The sequence below is a fragment of the Rhinatrema bivittatum genome, chromosome 2, assembly GCF_901001135.1.
Source record: "Rhinatrema bivittatum chromosome 2, aRhiBiv1.1, whole genome shotgun sequence".
Taxonomy (NCBI): Eukaryota; Metazoa; Chordata; class Amphibia; order Gymnophiona; family Rhinatrematidae; genus Rhinatrema; species Rhinatrema bivittatum.
Genome location: NC_042616.1, coordinates 821,236,469 through 821,254,599, shown reverse-complemented (window position 1 = coordinate 821,254,599; position 18,131 = coordinate 821,236,469). Strand labels below are relative to the sequence as shown.

Sequence of the window (18,131 nt, the reverse complement as noted above, 5' to 3'; positions counted from 1 at the left end):
CTGCACCCATGTAGTAAGCTCGTTGTTGATCGTAGTGCGCTTGGTGTAAACATTTTAAATTGTTTCTCTCTCAGATTCATGTTCTCCACAGTACTTGGTATCATCTTGAAACAATAAAGCATATCTGATCTTGTCAGTGGTGTGGTAAGCGTTTTATTCCATCTTAATATCATTAAGTCCACCTCCGTATGGGACTGAAGGCCCACGAGCGATGTTGTGTTTTGGACATTGAGGGGTGGGCCCTTGGTCGCTGTAAGAGATGGCACCTCCCAGAGGGCGGAGCCCTGCGGGGGACTTGCAGCGATAGGCTAGATCTAAGCAGAGATGGACACAGAGAAAGTGAGCCTTTATTATACTGCAATGTAGATAGTGATGTTCCGTCTGAAGACTGTAGAGTGGAAAGGCAGTACACAGTCTCACCAGGTCCCGGGAGGAAGATGGGTCCGGTAGTGGTCGCGAAGCGGGGTAGGTTGAGAACCCAGGCCTAGATGGAAGGCCAGTGAGAGTAGATCTGGTAGTGGTCCGCGGTGCGGGGTAGGCAGAGGATCTATGAAGAGAGAGATGGGACAACGCAGAGACAGAACTGGAGCAGTAGTACTCACTCTGATACTGGCAGCTGTAGTAGGAGAGAAGCCCTGAGGAGCAGAGGTCCAGGACAAAATGAGGCCCCCGAGGAGCGGGTACCTTAGGCTTCCTCGTTGGTAGCAGGTAACCCCGAAGGGTGTACAGGAGCAAGGCAAGGTCCCCGAGGAGCAGGTACCTAAGTCGTCCTGGAGCGAAAGTACACAGAGCGGAAGCATCTGGTAGTGAAGAGAGATCAGCATGGAGGATTCCTTGCTAACTCGTCTTAGGAATCGTGAACGGGGATTAAATATCAGAGCTTGTGACGTCATGCGGTGGGGACGCCCCCGAGGTTCCCACCAGCCCCCGAGGTTCCCGCCATGACGCACGTAAAGGACGGGGCTGCGCGCACGCGTGCCCTAGGTGAGTCAGAGAGAAAGATGGCGAATGCAATCGCCCATGCTGGACTGGGAACGCAGGAGGGGTCGGCGTGGAGAAGCGCAGGCAGCCATCTTCCCGAAATGATCTGAATCAGGCAGAAAAAAGGTGAGCAATAGAGGATGCAGCCATCTGCGACCGGCGGGCGCAACAAAACAGATTTATAAAATTGTGAACATTTTTTACGATTGCCATCTGGGCCCTTTAAAATACTTTATGTATTCCATGAAAATGAAAAAGCAAAGGCTTCTTTTTTAATTCCTCATCTATGTAATGATGGACTTGTAAGTAACCACAGAAATCCTTGGTAGCAAGAAGATACTTTTCCTGCATCTCCTGAAAGCTCAATACGTGACCTGGGATGGCATCCTTGACCGAGACATTGTGATATAGACTGTAAGCCACAGGCCCTCCAGCGTTGGTAGAGCTGTTGATCCATGCCAGGAGAAAACATTGGGGAACCCCATATTGGTAAGCAAGCGGTAGATGTGGGAATCACTTGAAGGTTCTTACATAGACACTTCCATGCCAATCTGAAGGGACGGATAATTTCACTATCCGTAATGCATGCAGTAGCGCTCCTGGAGCGAATGGGTCCAACCACTGCTTATAATAAGCTAAGGGGGAACACAACTCAGTATCAAGAACCCAACCTCTGATATGTCGTAATAAACTGGCCTGATTATACACACACCTAGATTGGGGCAATTCATTCCTCCCTCCCTTCTTGGTTTCATCAGTAAATTTAAAGAAATGCGTGCTCGCTTACCCCTCCCATAAATATATTTTTTTAATTCTTTGTGAATATCTAGAATTTCTGTTCTCTGCATCCATACAGGCAACATATTGAAAACATAAAGCCACTTGGAGATTTCCATCATTTTCAATAATAAAACATTCCCAGACAGGGAGAGTGGCAAACTGTGCCACGTTTGAAGGTGTTTAATCATCTTTTTTCTTTAAGGGAATTATATTTAGATCATACAGTGTTTTTGGGTTGGCTGGTATAAATATCCCCCAAAATTTTAACTTTTCTGATACCCACTTTAATGGAAAAGGCCCCTGCCAGGTTCACACAATATCTAAGGCCTCCGACTTATCTGTATTTATTTTTAATCCAGCAAAACTGCCAAAAGTCTGTTGTACATGAAGGACATGGGATAGAGAGAGGACTGGATTACCCAAAAACATCAGCATATCATCAGCAAATGCAGCCACTGAAAAGCAACTTTGTTTGTACAAAAAACCCTGAATTGCCGGGAACTCAGCCAGATCGAAAGACAGTGTAGATAATATGGGGGACAAAGGGCATCCTTATCCGACTGATTTGTATAGCCCCAGAGATGTCACCATTTGCTAAGATGTATGATTCAGGATTTTGATATAGTATTGATACAGCTGTAATTAAGGAGCCGGAAAAACCAAACCTTTTGAGCCCAGAAAACATATATTCCCAGGACGCTCTATCGAAAGCTTTTTCGGAATCAAACCCCACTACTATTGGTTGTGAACACCCCCGGAGGGAGGTTTCGATAGCCGAGATGAGCCAGCAGTTCTTCCTTTTACAAAGCCGGCTTGATAAGATGATATTAAACTCGGTATAACCGAACCCAATCTTAAGGCCCAAATCTTAGCATATAATTTTAGGTCACTATTCAATAATGAAATGGGTCTGTGAGAGGAGGCTTGAGTTGGATCTTTCCCCGGTTTCGGTAAGATTGTAATATAGGCTTGGTTAAAGGTGGGGTGAAGTTGTCCCACTTCCCATGCAGGGCTTTGTTAACCGTGAACTCAATATTTTGTAATATTCTGCTGGGAGACCATCCGGACCAGGTGACTTTTTCCCTTTGCTGGATTTTATTACCCCCTTTAATTCAATCTCCGTTACAGGTTTACTTAAGAATTCTGAGTGACCAACAACTGAGGCAAGGGTAAATCCTCGAAAATGTCTCCTCGTCACTTTTGTTGCCTTCCCTGTCTTCTGTATAGAGAGACTCATAAATGCGTCGAAAGACTTCACAGATCTCTGAGGTTTTTAGCCCTCTAACATAATCCTTTTTACTTTTAAGTGGGCCAAAAGCTTGCCAGATTTATTGCCATAACAGAGTAAGTAATGCTCAGAGGCTTGCAGAGATGTAAGTGGGTATTTAGAGCATCAAGGCATGCTTGGTAAGACTTTTTATGTGAAATTGAGGGCTCCTCCGCTAGACGCCTTTTGGCCTGCTGTAATTGTAATTCTAAACTTAAGATAGTACTATTTAACTGTTTATTTTTCTTTATAGAATATGCAATTATTTTCCCTCCCCCTTAAGACAGCCTTACTTGTTTCCCAAAACAAGACTGAATTGTCACTGTCTTGACTATTATTTATGGCGCATTCATCCCATTTCTGTCTTAAGAATTGGTGAACGTGAGAACCATCAATTAGATGGGTCGGAAGTCTCCATTTTTGGTTTTTTTGGACCGTTCGTTGGAAAACCAAATGTCCACCCACACTGGTGCATGGTCCACTATGGCTACAGCACCTTTTATCAGCGGCTTCTACTCTACTGAACACCCTCCCTGTGCCGCCTCTTACATCCGATTCTCCTCCCCATTATTTCACTGTATTCAGATTTTATATAATTACTGTATTCATCTTATATCATCCAGGGTTAGTCCTGTAAATTCTCTCTCATGTATTTCAGTTTCTTTTGCCATTTTTAGTAAATTCACTTTATTTTATATTATCCATTTTTAGTCCTGTACTTTATTCCCCCTGTATCTCAGTATATTTTATGCCTCGTATCTCAGTATTTCTTACGCCTTGTATCTCAGTATATTTTATGCCCCGTTCTTCAGTATTCTCATTTAGCCGTTATTTGTTAGTTAAGCCTCATTTTGTCTTAATCCCCTTCCCGTGTATTTTAGTAGCCTTTCTCCCGTGTTACCTTCCTCCCGCCTCCTTGTTCATATTAGTTACTCCTTTTATCCTATTTCCCCCCCACCCCCCTTGTTCCTTGGTTCCTCTATCGTTCCCTTGCTTCCCCCACCCTTGTTCTCTGTAATAAGTTATCTGTAAACTGATATGATGTACCCATGAATACAGGTATAGAAAAGTTCTTAAATAAATATGTAGTCAATTCTGGACACGGTACCGTGTGCCCTAGAAACGTGGCTATATTCCCGCACTTCTGGGTATAACACACGCCAGACATCGAGTAATTGCAATCTTCTATTGAGTGTGGCTACTCCATTGTCCACCCGTACTTTATAACCTCTAGGGAGTTGAGATTTATCTAGATGAGCTTCATGCAGACAGTTCAGATCTCCTGCCACAGCAGTTCCCCCTCTCCATTAGCCAAGAGTATGTTAGATATATGAGCGTAAAAAACTGGGTCATGAGCATTTGGAGCATACATGTTACACAAGGTGATATAATTACGGGTACCCTGGCAGGAAAGCGTAACGCGTCTTCCTTCGCTATCAGTGAACTCCTTGGTGACTGTTAGTGGGGTCTTCTTGTGAACTAGAATTGCGACTCCGCCCTTCTTTCCCTTTGCAGGGGAGAAATGACAAGTGGCAACCCACTCCCTACATAATTTTGCGCTTTCCGATGCATTCAAATGTGTCTCTTGTAGGCAGGCGAGGTTAGCCTGGAGGCGTTGTAACTGCTGAAATACCTTTTTCTGTTTAATAGCTGTGCCCAACCCATCAATGTTCCTGGATAGAATTCTATATTTACCTCCCAAGATTGAGAATTAAAATTTCCCTTGGGTACTGTAACTTGATAGGAGAAATATGAGGATCGGGCCCCAGCCTAGCCCCCCCCCTAATATTCCGGCTCTTACATTCATGTTTGACAATTCCCATAAATATATATAAAATAGATAGAACTCTAGTAAAATGGAGTAAACATTATATGACAGTACAGGTGCCCCGAATCCCCCTGCCCAATCCCGCCCTCCCCCCTGAAGAACCCAAAAGGCTAAAGAAGCCCAGAATGATGATCAGTCCCTCACCCACAGCCTGATTAGTCTTGGTATCACTCACTGAGTTGAGCTGCATCCAGGGTCTCATATGTTGTCCATTTTCCACCATGATTGACACGCAGGTTGGCTGCGAACTGTGATGCAAATTTTATATTTTTCCTCGATAAGCTTGCTGCAAAGGGGTACAAAGGATCTGCGCAATGCAGCCACTCTCGCCGAGAAATCTGGCGCTAGCCGAACTGGGGAGGCTTGTATCTGTAAATTCGCCTGTCTACGTACTGCCTGTAAAATTACCTGTTTATGGTGGAAATTCAGTATTTTCACAATAACAATACTTGGTCTGTTTTGTCCCATCGCACAGACTCAGTCTATGAGCGCGCTCTATTTCCAGTTTCTCCCTTAATTCTGGAAGGCCCAGCGCGTCAGGCAGCTATGTTTGTATCTCGTGACGTAGGGCATTCTCTTCTATAGTTTTGGGTATTCCCAGAAGTCTTATGTTGGACCTCCTTGTCGATTTTCAACATCGTCGAGTTTATTGGATTGAGTCTGATTGGTTTTTTCCATGGTATTTTTACTTTACTGGTAAATGCCAAAATATCGTCTTCCACAACAGCCGTTCGTCCTTCCACTTGAGCGAGACGGGGAGCATAACCTGCAATAATAGCCTACAATGATAATTATTCTGATATGCCCATAAGCCGGCTTTCCAAAGCATTGATAACTGCATCTTTTATTTCCACCGTGGTCAGATGCATTGAATTTGGCGATTTGGGCCTATCGCCGGCGTGAGCTTCAGGCACTGGCACCGCCATATTGCTGTCCAACCCCTGTGGTTTTTATCTTTTTTCACTGGCATTACCGATGGAGACTTCTGCATGAAAGTAGTAATCGACATAGGCACTACTACTAATCGTTTGTGTTACTTTTTCTGTCTGGTTGCTCAGATGGCAGTGGGGGGGATGCTACATTCAGAGCTCAGTCGGACACATCACATGATCTCCTCAGTTACTTTAATATATCTCCTCAGCAGAGACTCAGAATGAAAAAGGGTCTCTGCAATCTGAGAATCATTCACTTTTCCAGACCTACCCTCAAAATAAAGTTATAAATCAGGTAGAGCAGGAAGCTCCCTGCCCCACAAAGCTTACAATCTAAGAGGTCTGTTTACTGAAGCTTTTCTCCCATTCTGTGTCTATGGGCAAATTCTTACTATTTCAGGCACAAAGTTTATATCTGAGGCAGGTTGCAAGGAGTTATCAACAGCTTCACTGGTTCTCAAGCCATCGCTCTGATCACTAAGCCAATTCTCCACAGGTAAAGGAAAACGTGTTCTTAACTGCTCATGTTCGTTCCTGTAGTACCACAGATCAGTCCAGACTCCTGGGTTTTGCCTCCCTGCCAGCAGATGGCGACAGAGAAAGTTTCACTGACACTGTACATAACCCAGTGTGCCACCTGCAGCCCCTCAGTACTGACCCGTACCCAAGCCAAGATGAAAGTAGCAACCATAAATTTCTAAGGAAACTTCTAGGCAAACTCCCTCCCCTCCAACGAGCTGGAAGAAGGTGAAGTTGTCCAAAAAGAGAATGGAAAACTCATTTCCCAAATTTAACAGAAGCGATCAGCATTGAAAATCTCCAAGAATGCCGCACTATATGCAAAGCAACAGTACGAGTGGCAGACTCTCTCCCCCCGCCCCCCATAAATAGGCAAGTCTCTAGACTGATCTGTGGTACTATAGGGACAAAAATTAGCATGTATGAACCAAATTTTCCTTTCCCTGTATGTACCCAGATCAGTCCAGACTCCTGGGTTTTGCCTCCCTGCCAGCAGATGGAGACAGAGAAAGTTTCACTGACACTGTACATAACCCAGTGTGCCACCTGCAGTCCCTCAGTACTGACCCGTACCCAAGCCAAGATGAAAGTAACAACCACAAATTTCTAAGGAAACTTCTAGGCAAACTCCCTCCCCTCCAACGAGCTGGAAGAAGTTGAAGTTGTCCAAAAAGAGAATAGAAAATTAATTTCCCAAATTTAACAGAAGCGATCAGCATTGAAAATCTCCAAGAATGCCGCACTATATGCAAAGCAACAGTACGAGTGGCAGACTCTCTCCCCCCGCCCCCCCATAAATAGGCAAGTCTCTGGATTGATCTGTGGTACTATAGGAACAAAAATTAGCATGTATGAACCAAATTTTCCTTTCCCTGTACGTACCCAGATCAGTCCAGACTCCTGGGCTGTACCTAAGCTCCCCTTAACTCGGGTGAGACCTGGATAATTCCACTAGAAGAACATTCTCACAAAAGCCCAGGGAAGCCGGATCCCCCACAACCAAGCGATGATGCCTAGCAAAAGTGAAGAGGCTTCCCAGAAATTTAATGTGGAGACACCTAGTGTGACTCAGCTCAGGAAGTCACCTGAGAACGCAACAAATGCGCCCCTAAACCCCCATGCAACGGACGCCCTTTAGAAATGTAAGTTGACTATCGCTTTCTTCAGCCCCTCACAATTGTAGCCTTAGATGCCTTACTTCTCTTCTTTGGACCACTCCACAGTTCAAAGAGGTGATCCAATCTATGGAAATCATAAGTGACCTTTAGATACCTCAATGCACGCCTCCCATCTAAGAGCCTAAGCTCCCCCTCGCAAGGCACAGAGGAATCCAAATCCGGAAAAGCTGGAAGCTCTACTATATAAGATGGAACGCTGAGACTACCTCAGGCAGAAAAGAAGAAGCCATGCATAAAAGATACCCCCAAATCAGATATCTGTAGGAAGGAAGGGATTTAGACACGACAGCGCCTGGAGCTCCAAAGTTCTTCTGGCTGAACAAATAGCCACCAAGAAAACCATTTTAAGAGTCAAGCCCTTACCATAGTTCTCTTTAGTGGTTCAAACAGAGTCTCGCACAATCCTCTAAGGACTAGATTCAGATTCTAAGACAGACAAATATTCCGCACCTGAGGACACAAGTTCTTAGCTTCCCAAAGGAACCATATAACATCTGCATCTTACCCCAGAGAAAACCCAATGTCGCTATCTGGACTCTCAAAGAGAGTTAAAGGCCAGTCCCTTGACCAGAACCTCTCTGTAGAAAAGCCAAAATATGCCACACCATAGCCTGAACAGGTTGAGGCTGCACTCCATCAACAGCAAACCAGTACTTGAAGATCCTCCAGATTCGCACATACGTCAAGGATATAAAAGTTTGCCTAGCCTGCAATAAAGTAGAAATAACAGCTCAGGAACATCCCCTCCATCTCAGCAGTCTCCTCTCAGAAGTGAAGCCACAAGACAGAAGTAAGCTGCCTGACCCAAAAATATTGGGCCCTGGTGGAAAAGAGACAACTGATGTCCAAACCTCAGGGGCCCATCTAAGGCTATGTTGATCAGATCTGGGAAGCATTGTCGATGTGGCCAATTTGGAGCTACCAGGATCACATTTCCCAGATGTTTCTCTATCGGCCATAATCCCTTGTTCACCATGGCCACGGAGGGACAACAGAGAATCATCCCTCGTGTCCACAGCAGCACCAGAGCTTCAATTCCTTCCATATCGTGTTCTGTTCAGTGACTGTAAAACTGCAACATCTTTGGATTCTCTTTGGTCGGGATACCCCCATCTTTCGTGAAAGAGACACATCACTGCCTCTGACCAGCTCCCATTCCCCGAGGTCTAAATTTCTCCAACTGAGAAAAGCCGCCTGAACATGGTCTACTCTGGTGATGTGAGATGCTGCCAATCGCTCCAAATGCTGCTCTGCCCAGAGAATCAACTCCCGGGCCTCTTGAGCTACTGCCTGATTCTTGATGGAGGCCACTGTCGTCAAATTGTTCGATAGGATCCGTACTGGATAGCCATGTAACTGTGGCAGACCAGCAAGCAAAGCGAAATGTATCGTTCTCATCTTTAGCCGACTGATCTTGACATACCACCTTCCATCCGGAGAGGCTTGCATCGGTGATCACTATTACCCAATTCGGAACCTCCAATTCTGCACTACGCTGGAGACTAGTGCAAGTAAGCCACCACGAAAGACTGTCCCTAGCTTCCCCCTCTAATGGAAAAGGAAGATGAAACTCATCCATTAATGCATTCTAGCGGGAGAGAAGAGCCCCCTGCAGAGGCTGCCTATGCGCAAATATCCAATGCATTAATTCCAATGTCAATGCCATAGATCCCAGGACCTGTAAATAGTCCCAGACCCAGGGCACTGAAAGCTCTAGCAGAAGCCAAATCTGACTCTGGAATTTCAGTAATCTCTCTCCGTGAGAAACACTCTGCCAGCATATACCCCAGATACTCCAGTTTGAGAGAGGACTAAATGGTTCTTTGCTAGGTTCACCACCCATCCTAGAGACTTCAAGTGCATCGGTACCTTTTGTACTGATTGTCGACAGAGGTCTTCTATTTTGCAAGAATGAGCCAGTTGTCCAGACACAGATGCACCAACACACTCTCCTGTTGCAATGCAGCCGCCCCCACCACCATCACCCTGGTGAAGGCACGCAGAGCCATCATCAGCCGAAAATGTTCCCTTAGGTCCATGAACCTCAGGAATCCCCTGCGTTCTGGCCTAATGGCTATGTGCGGATATGCCTTTGTCAAAGCAAGAGATGTCAAGAACTCTCTCTTGCATACCGCTGCTATGCCAAACCTCAGAATTGGATCTCAGTCTCCATGCAGAAGGGGGGAACCTTGAGAGCCACATTTACCTTCATTAAATCCAATATTGGCTGAAATGTCCCTTCCTTTTTTTCTTGTCTGGAACCACAAAATGGAATATAAGAAGACTGGTTTTCCCCCTTTCTAAAACTTGACTCCGAGGTATTCCACTGAAGGCTAAATAACTCTAGAATTGGATACAGGGGGGAAGAAACAGGCCGTTTAACTTAAAATTGACCTCTGGCCACATTAAGCGTGTTGAGGGTCTGAGCTAATAGACTCAGCAAGACATCTCTGTGAAAAAAGAAAATCTGAGCAGAGTCCGAAGCAGCTGTCACTCATGTGCAATTTCCCCCTCTTCTAAAGGCGAGAAAGCTAATTCCCCATCGGAGTCCTCCAATGTCTCAAGATCTACATCCCCATGAACATTACCAGGGACAGACTCCCTATGCCGTTTGCCCACTGTGACTGACAAATGGGAGGCCTGAGCATGCAATTTCTACATAATAGGCTGCTTTGCCTTCACTGGGTATCCCTACAAAAAGGTCTGCAGGCCCTGGAAATATTTCACCCAGGAAGAGGAGGATGGATCTATACCAGAGCCCATAGGCCCAACTTTGCTCTCTCCAACCTCTCTCTCTCTAAGGGACATTTCTGCCATCGGGAACAATGGAGGAGAACTGACAGTTGCCTCGCCTTCCACTCCACTCCTTGGGTTTCCAGGCGATTGATGTTCCAGAGGGCCTCTTCTTCCGTTCAATGTCCCTGGGCCATCAGCTCCTGACAGTGAGCTCCCCAGCCCCGGAGACTCGCATCTGTCATGAGAATCAGCCAGTTTGAGGAGGAGGACAGGGACATGCTCCTGCTCAGATGAGCTTCCTGCAACCACCACAGGAGGTGAGAACAGACTTCCATTGGTAAGTGGAGACAAAGTCTTGGGACTGCAGGTTCCCTCGTGACAGCAGACAGCGTTGAAGTGGATGCACGTGTGTCCTCGCCCACAGCACTACTTCCAGGGTTGCCGCCATCAAACCAAGGTCTTGGAGATAGCTCCACACAGTCGGGTGTACCATGTTCACCAGCTGACACACCTGATATATCAACTTCTGTATCCATATGATCGGAAAAAAGACCTTGCCCCGCTTGGTGTCAAACCGAACTCCCAGATACTCCAAGGACTGGGAAGGCTTGAGGCTGCTCTTGGCCAGGTTTACTACCCAACCAAGTTCCTGTAACAAGAAGATCATCCTGTTGGTTACCAGGAGGCTCTCTTCCACGGACTTGACCCGGATCAGCCAATCGTACAAGTATGGATGCACCAGGATCCCGTCTTTCCTCAATGCTGCCACCACGACCACCATAACTCTGGAAAATGTTCTGGGGGCGATGGCTAGGCCAAAGGGCAGCACCCAAAACTGATATTATCGACTCAGTCTCGCAAACAGAGGAAATATTTGTGTTCTTGTTGGTTTGGAATATGTAGGTAGGCCTCGGATGGGTCCAGGTTGGTTAGGAACTCTCCTGATTATGCTCCGTGATAATGGTCGTACAAAGTCTCCATGCGAAAATGAGTCACTCGCAGGTAACGGTTACCACTCTTGAATTCCAAGATGGGACAAAAGGAACCTTCCTCCTTGGGTATGACAAAATTAATGGAACAATGCCCTGTATCTTTCTGAGGCGTAGGTACTGGGATCACAGCCCTCATCCTCAGGAGCCTTAGAATTGTAATCTCCACTGCCTGCTTCTTCTGCTGGGAGTGGCAAGGAGACATCATGAATACATCCTGAGGAGTGCTGTAGAATTCCAGCCCATATCCTTCTCATAGGACTTCCAGTACCCATTTGTCTGAAGTGATCTCGACCCGCCATTGGTAAAAGAGACAGACGACCCCCTATCTCCTCATCCTGAAGGTGGGTCGGTAAAATTTCATTGGGGGTTTGGGAAGATCCTCAACCCAATGCTGCCCCTCTCTTGGGCTCTGGGTATGAAAGGACTGAGACCTCCCAAGGGGTCAAGACCTGTGAAAGGTCGAATTTCTGGAACAACCCCTCACAGGCGAGGGACGCTGTAACTGCTTCCTCTTATCTTCCGGTATCCAGGGAACTGGAGATTCACATTTACTGGCCAGCTTTTCCAGCTCATTCCCGAATAGGAGTGATCCTTTAAAGAGCATCTTTGTAAGATTAGCTTTGGAGATTGCATCAGCTGACCAATTTCGCAGCTACAGCTGTCGTCTGGCCACCACCACTGAGACCACTCCTCTGGCTGAAATATGGACTAAATCAGAGCCTGCTTCTGCTAAAAAGGCGACAGCAGGTTCCAGAACCGCTCTGGAATTCACCCCCCCGAGTCATCCAACTCATAAGAGAGAAATAGACATGAATGAGCCATCAGAGCATAACAAGAAGCAATCTGAAAGGTCATTGCTCCTGCGTCAAAGGCTTGTTTAAGGATAGATTCAATCCATCTATCTTGTGCATCCTTTAAAGCTGCTCCTCCCTCCACTGGGATAGTTGTTCACTTAGAGACGGCACAGACCAGTGCATCCACTTTAGGGAAACGCAAACGTTCTCTTACCGCCGGGTCCAGACTTGCTTCTGGGGCATCCCATTCTAGATCAATCAACTCCTGGATGGTGTCCATCACTTAAAAGTGAAAGAATCTGCCCCAGGCTCTCCCAGCATCTTCAGGGTTTGGGAAACCAGGGCCGGCAATTCGTCTCCGTGAAAGAACCATAACATGGTCCAATATGGTTCCAACTCAGGGGCGATTTCCCCATCTTCCAAGGAATCTGGGTCCTCCTCTTCTTCCGTGCCAACTGGGTCCCTACCAGGGATACCTTGGTAAGGCGAGACATGCCTCAGGCTCTGCCGGTAGGAATGGGAGAGGGATGCCTTCACCGCCGCGCTCGGCTTCCTGCACCCGCTGCCTTTCAGTTGCCTAAGCAGCAAAGTCCACACCAGAAACCTCTGAGGGATCTCAGAAATCACTTCAGGAATTCTCAACTGGAGGAGGGACCTTTAGGTATCACCGCAGGAGAGTGGGCCTCAATTTTCTCCAATTTAGAATGCAGAATTTCTCCTTTCAAAAACAAAGTACAGCAATCCCCATAGGGAGAGGTACGTCCACCATCTCCTGGAGACGGAGAATACTGGAGGGCCGAGGTCACTGCAGGGTTATATGTACTGTGACGTCAGCTCTACAGCCTTACTCCGTCTCCATCTGCTGGCAGGGTCCTGAGTCCATCTGTCTACAGGCTAGGAAAACAAGCGTTAAAACCGCATCCACTGCTGTAACCTAGCCACAGAAGAGAAATTCAATACTTCCCTGCTCAGACAGGACCTGAAATACAGAGCTGCCAGCAGGGGGGGGGATGAGGGATCTGGACCACCTGATATACTTGCCCACGGAATCTTGGAGCGAGCTCCCAACAAGGGTCACCAACGTCCCTGCTCACCAACCTCAAACCAGGGTGGATGGCCCCACCAGGTCTTTTAATGTTTTTTTTCCCCTCTCTCTGCAGACTGCAGGTTTTATACCATCTACCATCTGCTGGAGACAGAGAAATACTGAGGGACTGCAGGTGGCACACGGGGTTATCTAGCAGTGTCTGTGAGACTCTCTCTGTCTCCATCTGCTGGCAGGGAGGCCAAACCCAGGAGTCTGGACTGAGCTGGGTACGTACAGGGAACTACCCTTCAATCCTTTGATGGCCTTTGCTATGAGCATAAATTGATTAGGGACTCTCAGGGATAGTACAGGAAACTAGAGGCAGTGATCGGGGGGGGGGGGGGGGGGGGGGGATGTCCTGGAGCAGCTATTAATGAAAATGTGCTAGCTCCTCCTTCTATCCCCTCTATAGCAACGTGCACTAGAGATGCGACTCTGTGCCTGGGCGAGACAGACTGGAAAACATTTATCTGTCGGTTTGCTGAAGGAGGGTGGAACGAATGCATCGTACTTATCGCTTTCCCCCTCTCTCGTTTCTGTAGCAGGGGCCGCGGCCGCGAGGGGTACTCATTTGCACATCTCCCTCGGTGGCTGTTTTTTTTTTCGGAGGGGTTTTGCAAGGTCTGACTTCTCGCCCTTACAGCGGAGTTGTGTGTTTATTGGGAGACTCTCTGCACCCTAGCAAAGCACCTGCTGCACGCAGGGACATTTCCTGCAGCGCTCGTAGGGAAACCAGCGCCTTATTATCACCTCCTAACAGAAAATATCTTCCCCAGCGATTCACAGCATAATAATATATAAAATTACATAAAACACATAACATCCTCCTCCTCAACAGTTCTGAGGAAATCTCTGTTTACTAAAGCAATTTCACTCATCAAGCAGGTTCATAAAACTTTCCTGAATTTCAAAAGATCTACCTCTTTCTTTCCTCAGTGCTAATTTCAGGGGATTTCATTTTACATAAAGATCTTTTAAATTCTCAGAATTTCTAAAATGTTTTATAGGGAGGGGGGGTAGCAGGAGCTGCACGAGGTAAGGGACGTTTATTAGATCTGATTTTGGGATCTTCTGAAATTCTGCTTAAGGGTGGTCCCAGCAGATGACGTGGGAGGGGTGGAGAGGGTTAACGACCCCCCATGGCAAAGCGAGTCTGAAACCTCCTCCCGCTGAGGAAACCCAAATGCGGAGCCCCCCCCAGGACCACCCGGTCCTTCAGCCTCAGCGCAGCTGACAAATGAGTTAAAGCATGAAGACAGGATGTGCGAGGCAATATAACACTGGGAGAGGATTAACACCCGACTGTATGTATATACTCCTCGCCTCGCCCGGGGGGAGCCGGCGAGAGATTTTGTTTTCATATCTCTTGACTTCCACGCTTGGCGTGCGAGGCCATTACGGGAGCATGGAAGCGCCGTCCGGCAAAATCAGAGCGCGCAGTTACCAATCCCAATACGTATTTTCCATGGCGTTACCTCACGTGCATTGAGTCTCTCTCTCTCTCTCTGAAAATTAAAAAAAGAGAGATCCTGCCCAGAGGCAGGGGATGCACCAAGTAATCCTGAGGTCCGGGACGAGAGAAGAAAAGAAAGTTAAATTGTGCCAGAGTAAGGCTCCGGGTCCAGATGGCTGCTGTGAACTTGAGAGGCAGAACAATGAAGAGAGAAAACGAGCACTGCCCTCCCGAAAAGTGAGTGAGAGTAAAGCAGGGACTCTGCCCATCCCCTGTACCAGTGTCTGTTATCAGAGACCACCAACCCGGCATCAACACAAAAATCACAAAAAGGTCAGCATCAAGCACATCTGTGCCGGGAATGCTCCTCACCATCCGGGTGCTCAAACTCCAACACAACAGATCTGCCACGGCGCGTGCACGAGCGGACGGGGCCTCCCCCAGAGCGACGTCCATTCTCAAAATACAGGACGAGAAAATCTCTCTCAATGAGGTCAGGGACGTCCTCCACCACAAGCACCGCCTCAGCGGCGGGAGCCTCCTCCATCCTGAAACAGAAATCCGTATAAACACCCACAAGATACACACTCTCAAGTAAGAAGAGACATTACCCTCCCTCCCTCCCCCAATCCCACAGACACTCCCCATAATTACACGAGAGATTCCCTCCCTCCCCCCCATTCCCACAGACATTCCCCATAATTACACGAGAGATTCCCTCCCTCCCCCCAATCCCACAGACACTCCCCATAATTACACGAGAGATTCCCTCCCTCCCCCCCATTCCCACAGACATTCCCCATAATTACACGAGAGATTCCCTCCCTCCCCCATCCCACAGACATTCCCCATAATTACACGAGATTCCCTCCCTCCCCCCCATTCCCACAGACATTCCCCATAATTACATGAGAGATTCCCTCCCTCCCCCCATCCCACAGACATTCCCCATAATTACACGAGAGATTCCCTCCCTCCCCCCCATTCCCACAGACATTCCCCATAATTACACGAGAGATTCCCTCCCTCCCCCCATCCCACACACATTCCCCATAATTACACGAGAGATTCCCTCCCTCCCCCCATTCCCACAGACATTCCCCATAATTACACGAGAGATTCCCTCCCCCCCAATCCCACAGACATTCCCCATAATTACACGAGAGATTCCCTCCCTCCCCCAATCCCACAGACATTCCCCATAATTACACGAGAGATTCCCATCCCTCCCTCCCCCAATCCCACAGACATTCCCCATAATTACACGAGAGATTCCCTCCCCCCCCCAATCCACAGACATTCCCCATAATTACACGAGAGATTCCCTCCCCCCCCAATCCCACAGACATTCCCCATAATTACACGAGAGATTCCCTCCCTCCCCAATCCCACAGACATTCCCCATACTTACACGAGAGATTCCCTCCCTCCCCCCCAATCCCACAGACATTCCCCATAATTACACGAGAGATTCCCTCCCTCCCCCCCATTCCACAGACATTCCCCATAATTACACGAGAGATTCCCTCCCTCCCCCCCCATTCCCACAGACATTCCCCATAATTACACGAGAGATTCCCTCCCTCCCCCCCATTCCCACAGACATTCCCCATAATTACACGAGAGATTCCCTCCCTCCCCCCCATTCCCACAGACATTCCCCATAATTACACGAGAGATTCCCTCCCTCCCCCCCATTCCCACAGACATTCCCCATAATTACACGAGAGATTCCCTCCCTCCCCCCCATTCCCACAGACATTCCCCATAATTACACGAGAGATTCCCTCCCTCCCCCCATTCCCACAGACATTCCCCATAATTACACGAGAGATTCCCTCCCTCCCCCCCATTCCCACAGACATTCCCCATAATTACACGAGAGATTCCCTCCCTCCCCCCAATCCCACAGACATTCCCCATAATTACACGAGAGATTCCCTCCCTCCCCCCAATCCCACAGACATTCCCCATAATTACACGAGAGATTCCCTCCCTCCCCCAATCCCACAGACATTCCCCATAATTACACGAGAGATTCCCTCCCTCCCCCAATCCCACAGACATTCCCCATAATTACACGAGAGATTCCCTCCCTCCCCCAATCCCACAGACATTCCCCATAATTACACGAGAGATTCCCTCCCTCCCCCAATCCCACAGACATTCCCCATAATTACACAAGAGATTCCCTCCCTCCCTCCCCCAATCCCACAGACATTCCCCATAATTACACAAGAGATTCCCTCCCTCCCTCCCCCAATCCCACAGACATTCCCCATAATTACACAAGAGATTCCCTCCCTCCCTCCCCCCAATCCCACAGACATTCCCCATAATTACACAAGAGATTCCCTCCCTCCCTCCCCCAATCCCACAGACATTCCCCATAATTACACAAGAGATTCCCTCCCTCCCTCAATCCCACAGACATTCCCCATAATTACACAAGAGATTCCCTCCCTCCCTCCCCCAATCCCACAGACATTCCCCATAATTACACAAGAGATTCCCTCCCTCCCTCAATCCCACAGACATTCCCCATAATTACACAAGAGATTCCCTCCCTCCCTCCCCCAATCCCACAGACATTCCCCATAATTACACAAGAGATTCCCTCCCTCCCCCAATCCCACAGACATTCCCCATAATTACACAAGAGATTCCCTCCCTCCCCCAATTCCACAGACATTCCCCATAATTACACAAGAGATTCCCTCCCTCCCTCCAATCCCACAGACATTCCCCATAATTACACAAGAGATTCCCTCCCTCCCTCCAATCCCACAGACATTCCCCATAATTACACAAGAGATTCCCTCCCTCCCCCCCCAATCCCACAGACATTCCCCATAATTACACAAGAGATTCCCTCCCTCCCCCAATCCCACAGACATTCCCCATAATTACACAAGAGATTCCCTCCCTCCCCCAATCCCACAGACATTCCCCATAATTACACAAGAGATTCCCTCCCTCCCCCAATCCCACAGACATTCCCCATAATTACACAAGAGATTCCCTCCCTCCCCCCCAATCCCACAGACATTCCCCATAATTACACAAGAGATTCCCTCCCTCCCCCCCATTCCCACAGACATTCCCCATAATTACACGAGAGATTCCCTCCCTCCCCCCCAATCCCACAGACATTCCCCATAATTACACGAGAGATTCCCTCCCTCCCCCCAATCCCACAGACATTCCCCATAATTACACGAGAGATTCCCTCCCTCCCCCCCATTCCCACAGACATTCCCCATAATTACACGAGAGATTCCCTCCCCCAATCCCACAGACATTCCCCATAATTACACGAGAGATTTACGCTGGAGCCGCAGAGCTGGGATTTGTTCCTGTGACGCTGCTATCGGAGGACCTGGCTGCCTGGGGTGGGGATTTGTACCTGTGGTTTCCGGGTCTTGAGTTTTCTCCCTCTAGGTCTCACCATGCACTGAGAAACGAAAGTGAAAGAGGATCGGCTGCGGCGTCTAAGAACAAACGAACGATTTTATGCGACAGAAAGTCCCGCCCCTCTCGTTCCCCCAGTATTAGGGGCATTTCCGCACCTCAACAAGGAAAAG

At 48.0% G+C, this 18,131-nt stretch overlaps 1 protein-coding gene across 13 annotated transcripts in view; it reads right to left on the bottom strand.

Moving 5' to 3' along the window:
- Positions 1-18,131, bottom strand: part of PARP10 (poly(ADP-ribose) polymerase family member 10) — a 102,489-nt gene that overhangs the window by 83,746 nt on the left and 612 nt on the right. For 6 of the 13 annotated variants that reach the window (XM_029592326.1, XM_029592322.1, XM_029592318.1 and 3 more), the window contains 2 exons: positions 17,954-18,001; positions 14,920-15,095 (listed from right to left, as the gene is read on the bottom strand). In XM_029592326.1, coding sequence (XP_029448186.1) covers positions 14,920-15,094 — 175 coding nt within the window. In that variant the 5' untranslated portion in view covers position 15,095; positions 17,954-18,001. Of the gene's footprint in view, positions 1-14,919; positions 15,096-17,862; positions 18,039-18,131 lie in introns of all 13 variants that reach the window. The other 7 variants (XM_029592328.1, XM_029592321.1, XM_029592319.1 and 4 more) reach the window with 4 other exon arrangements.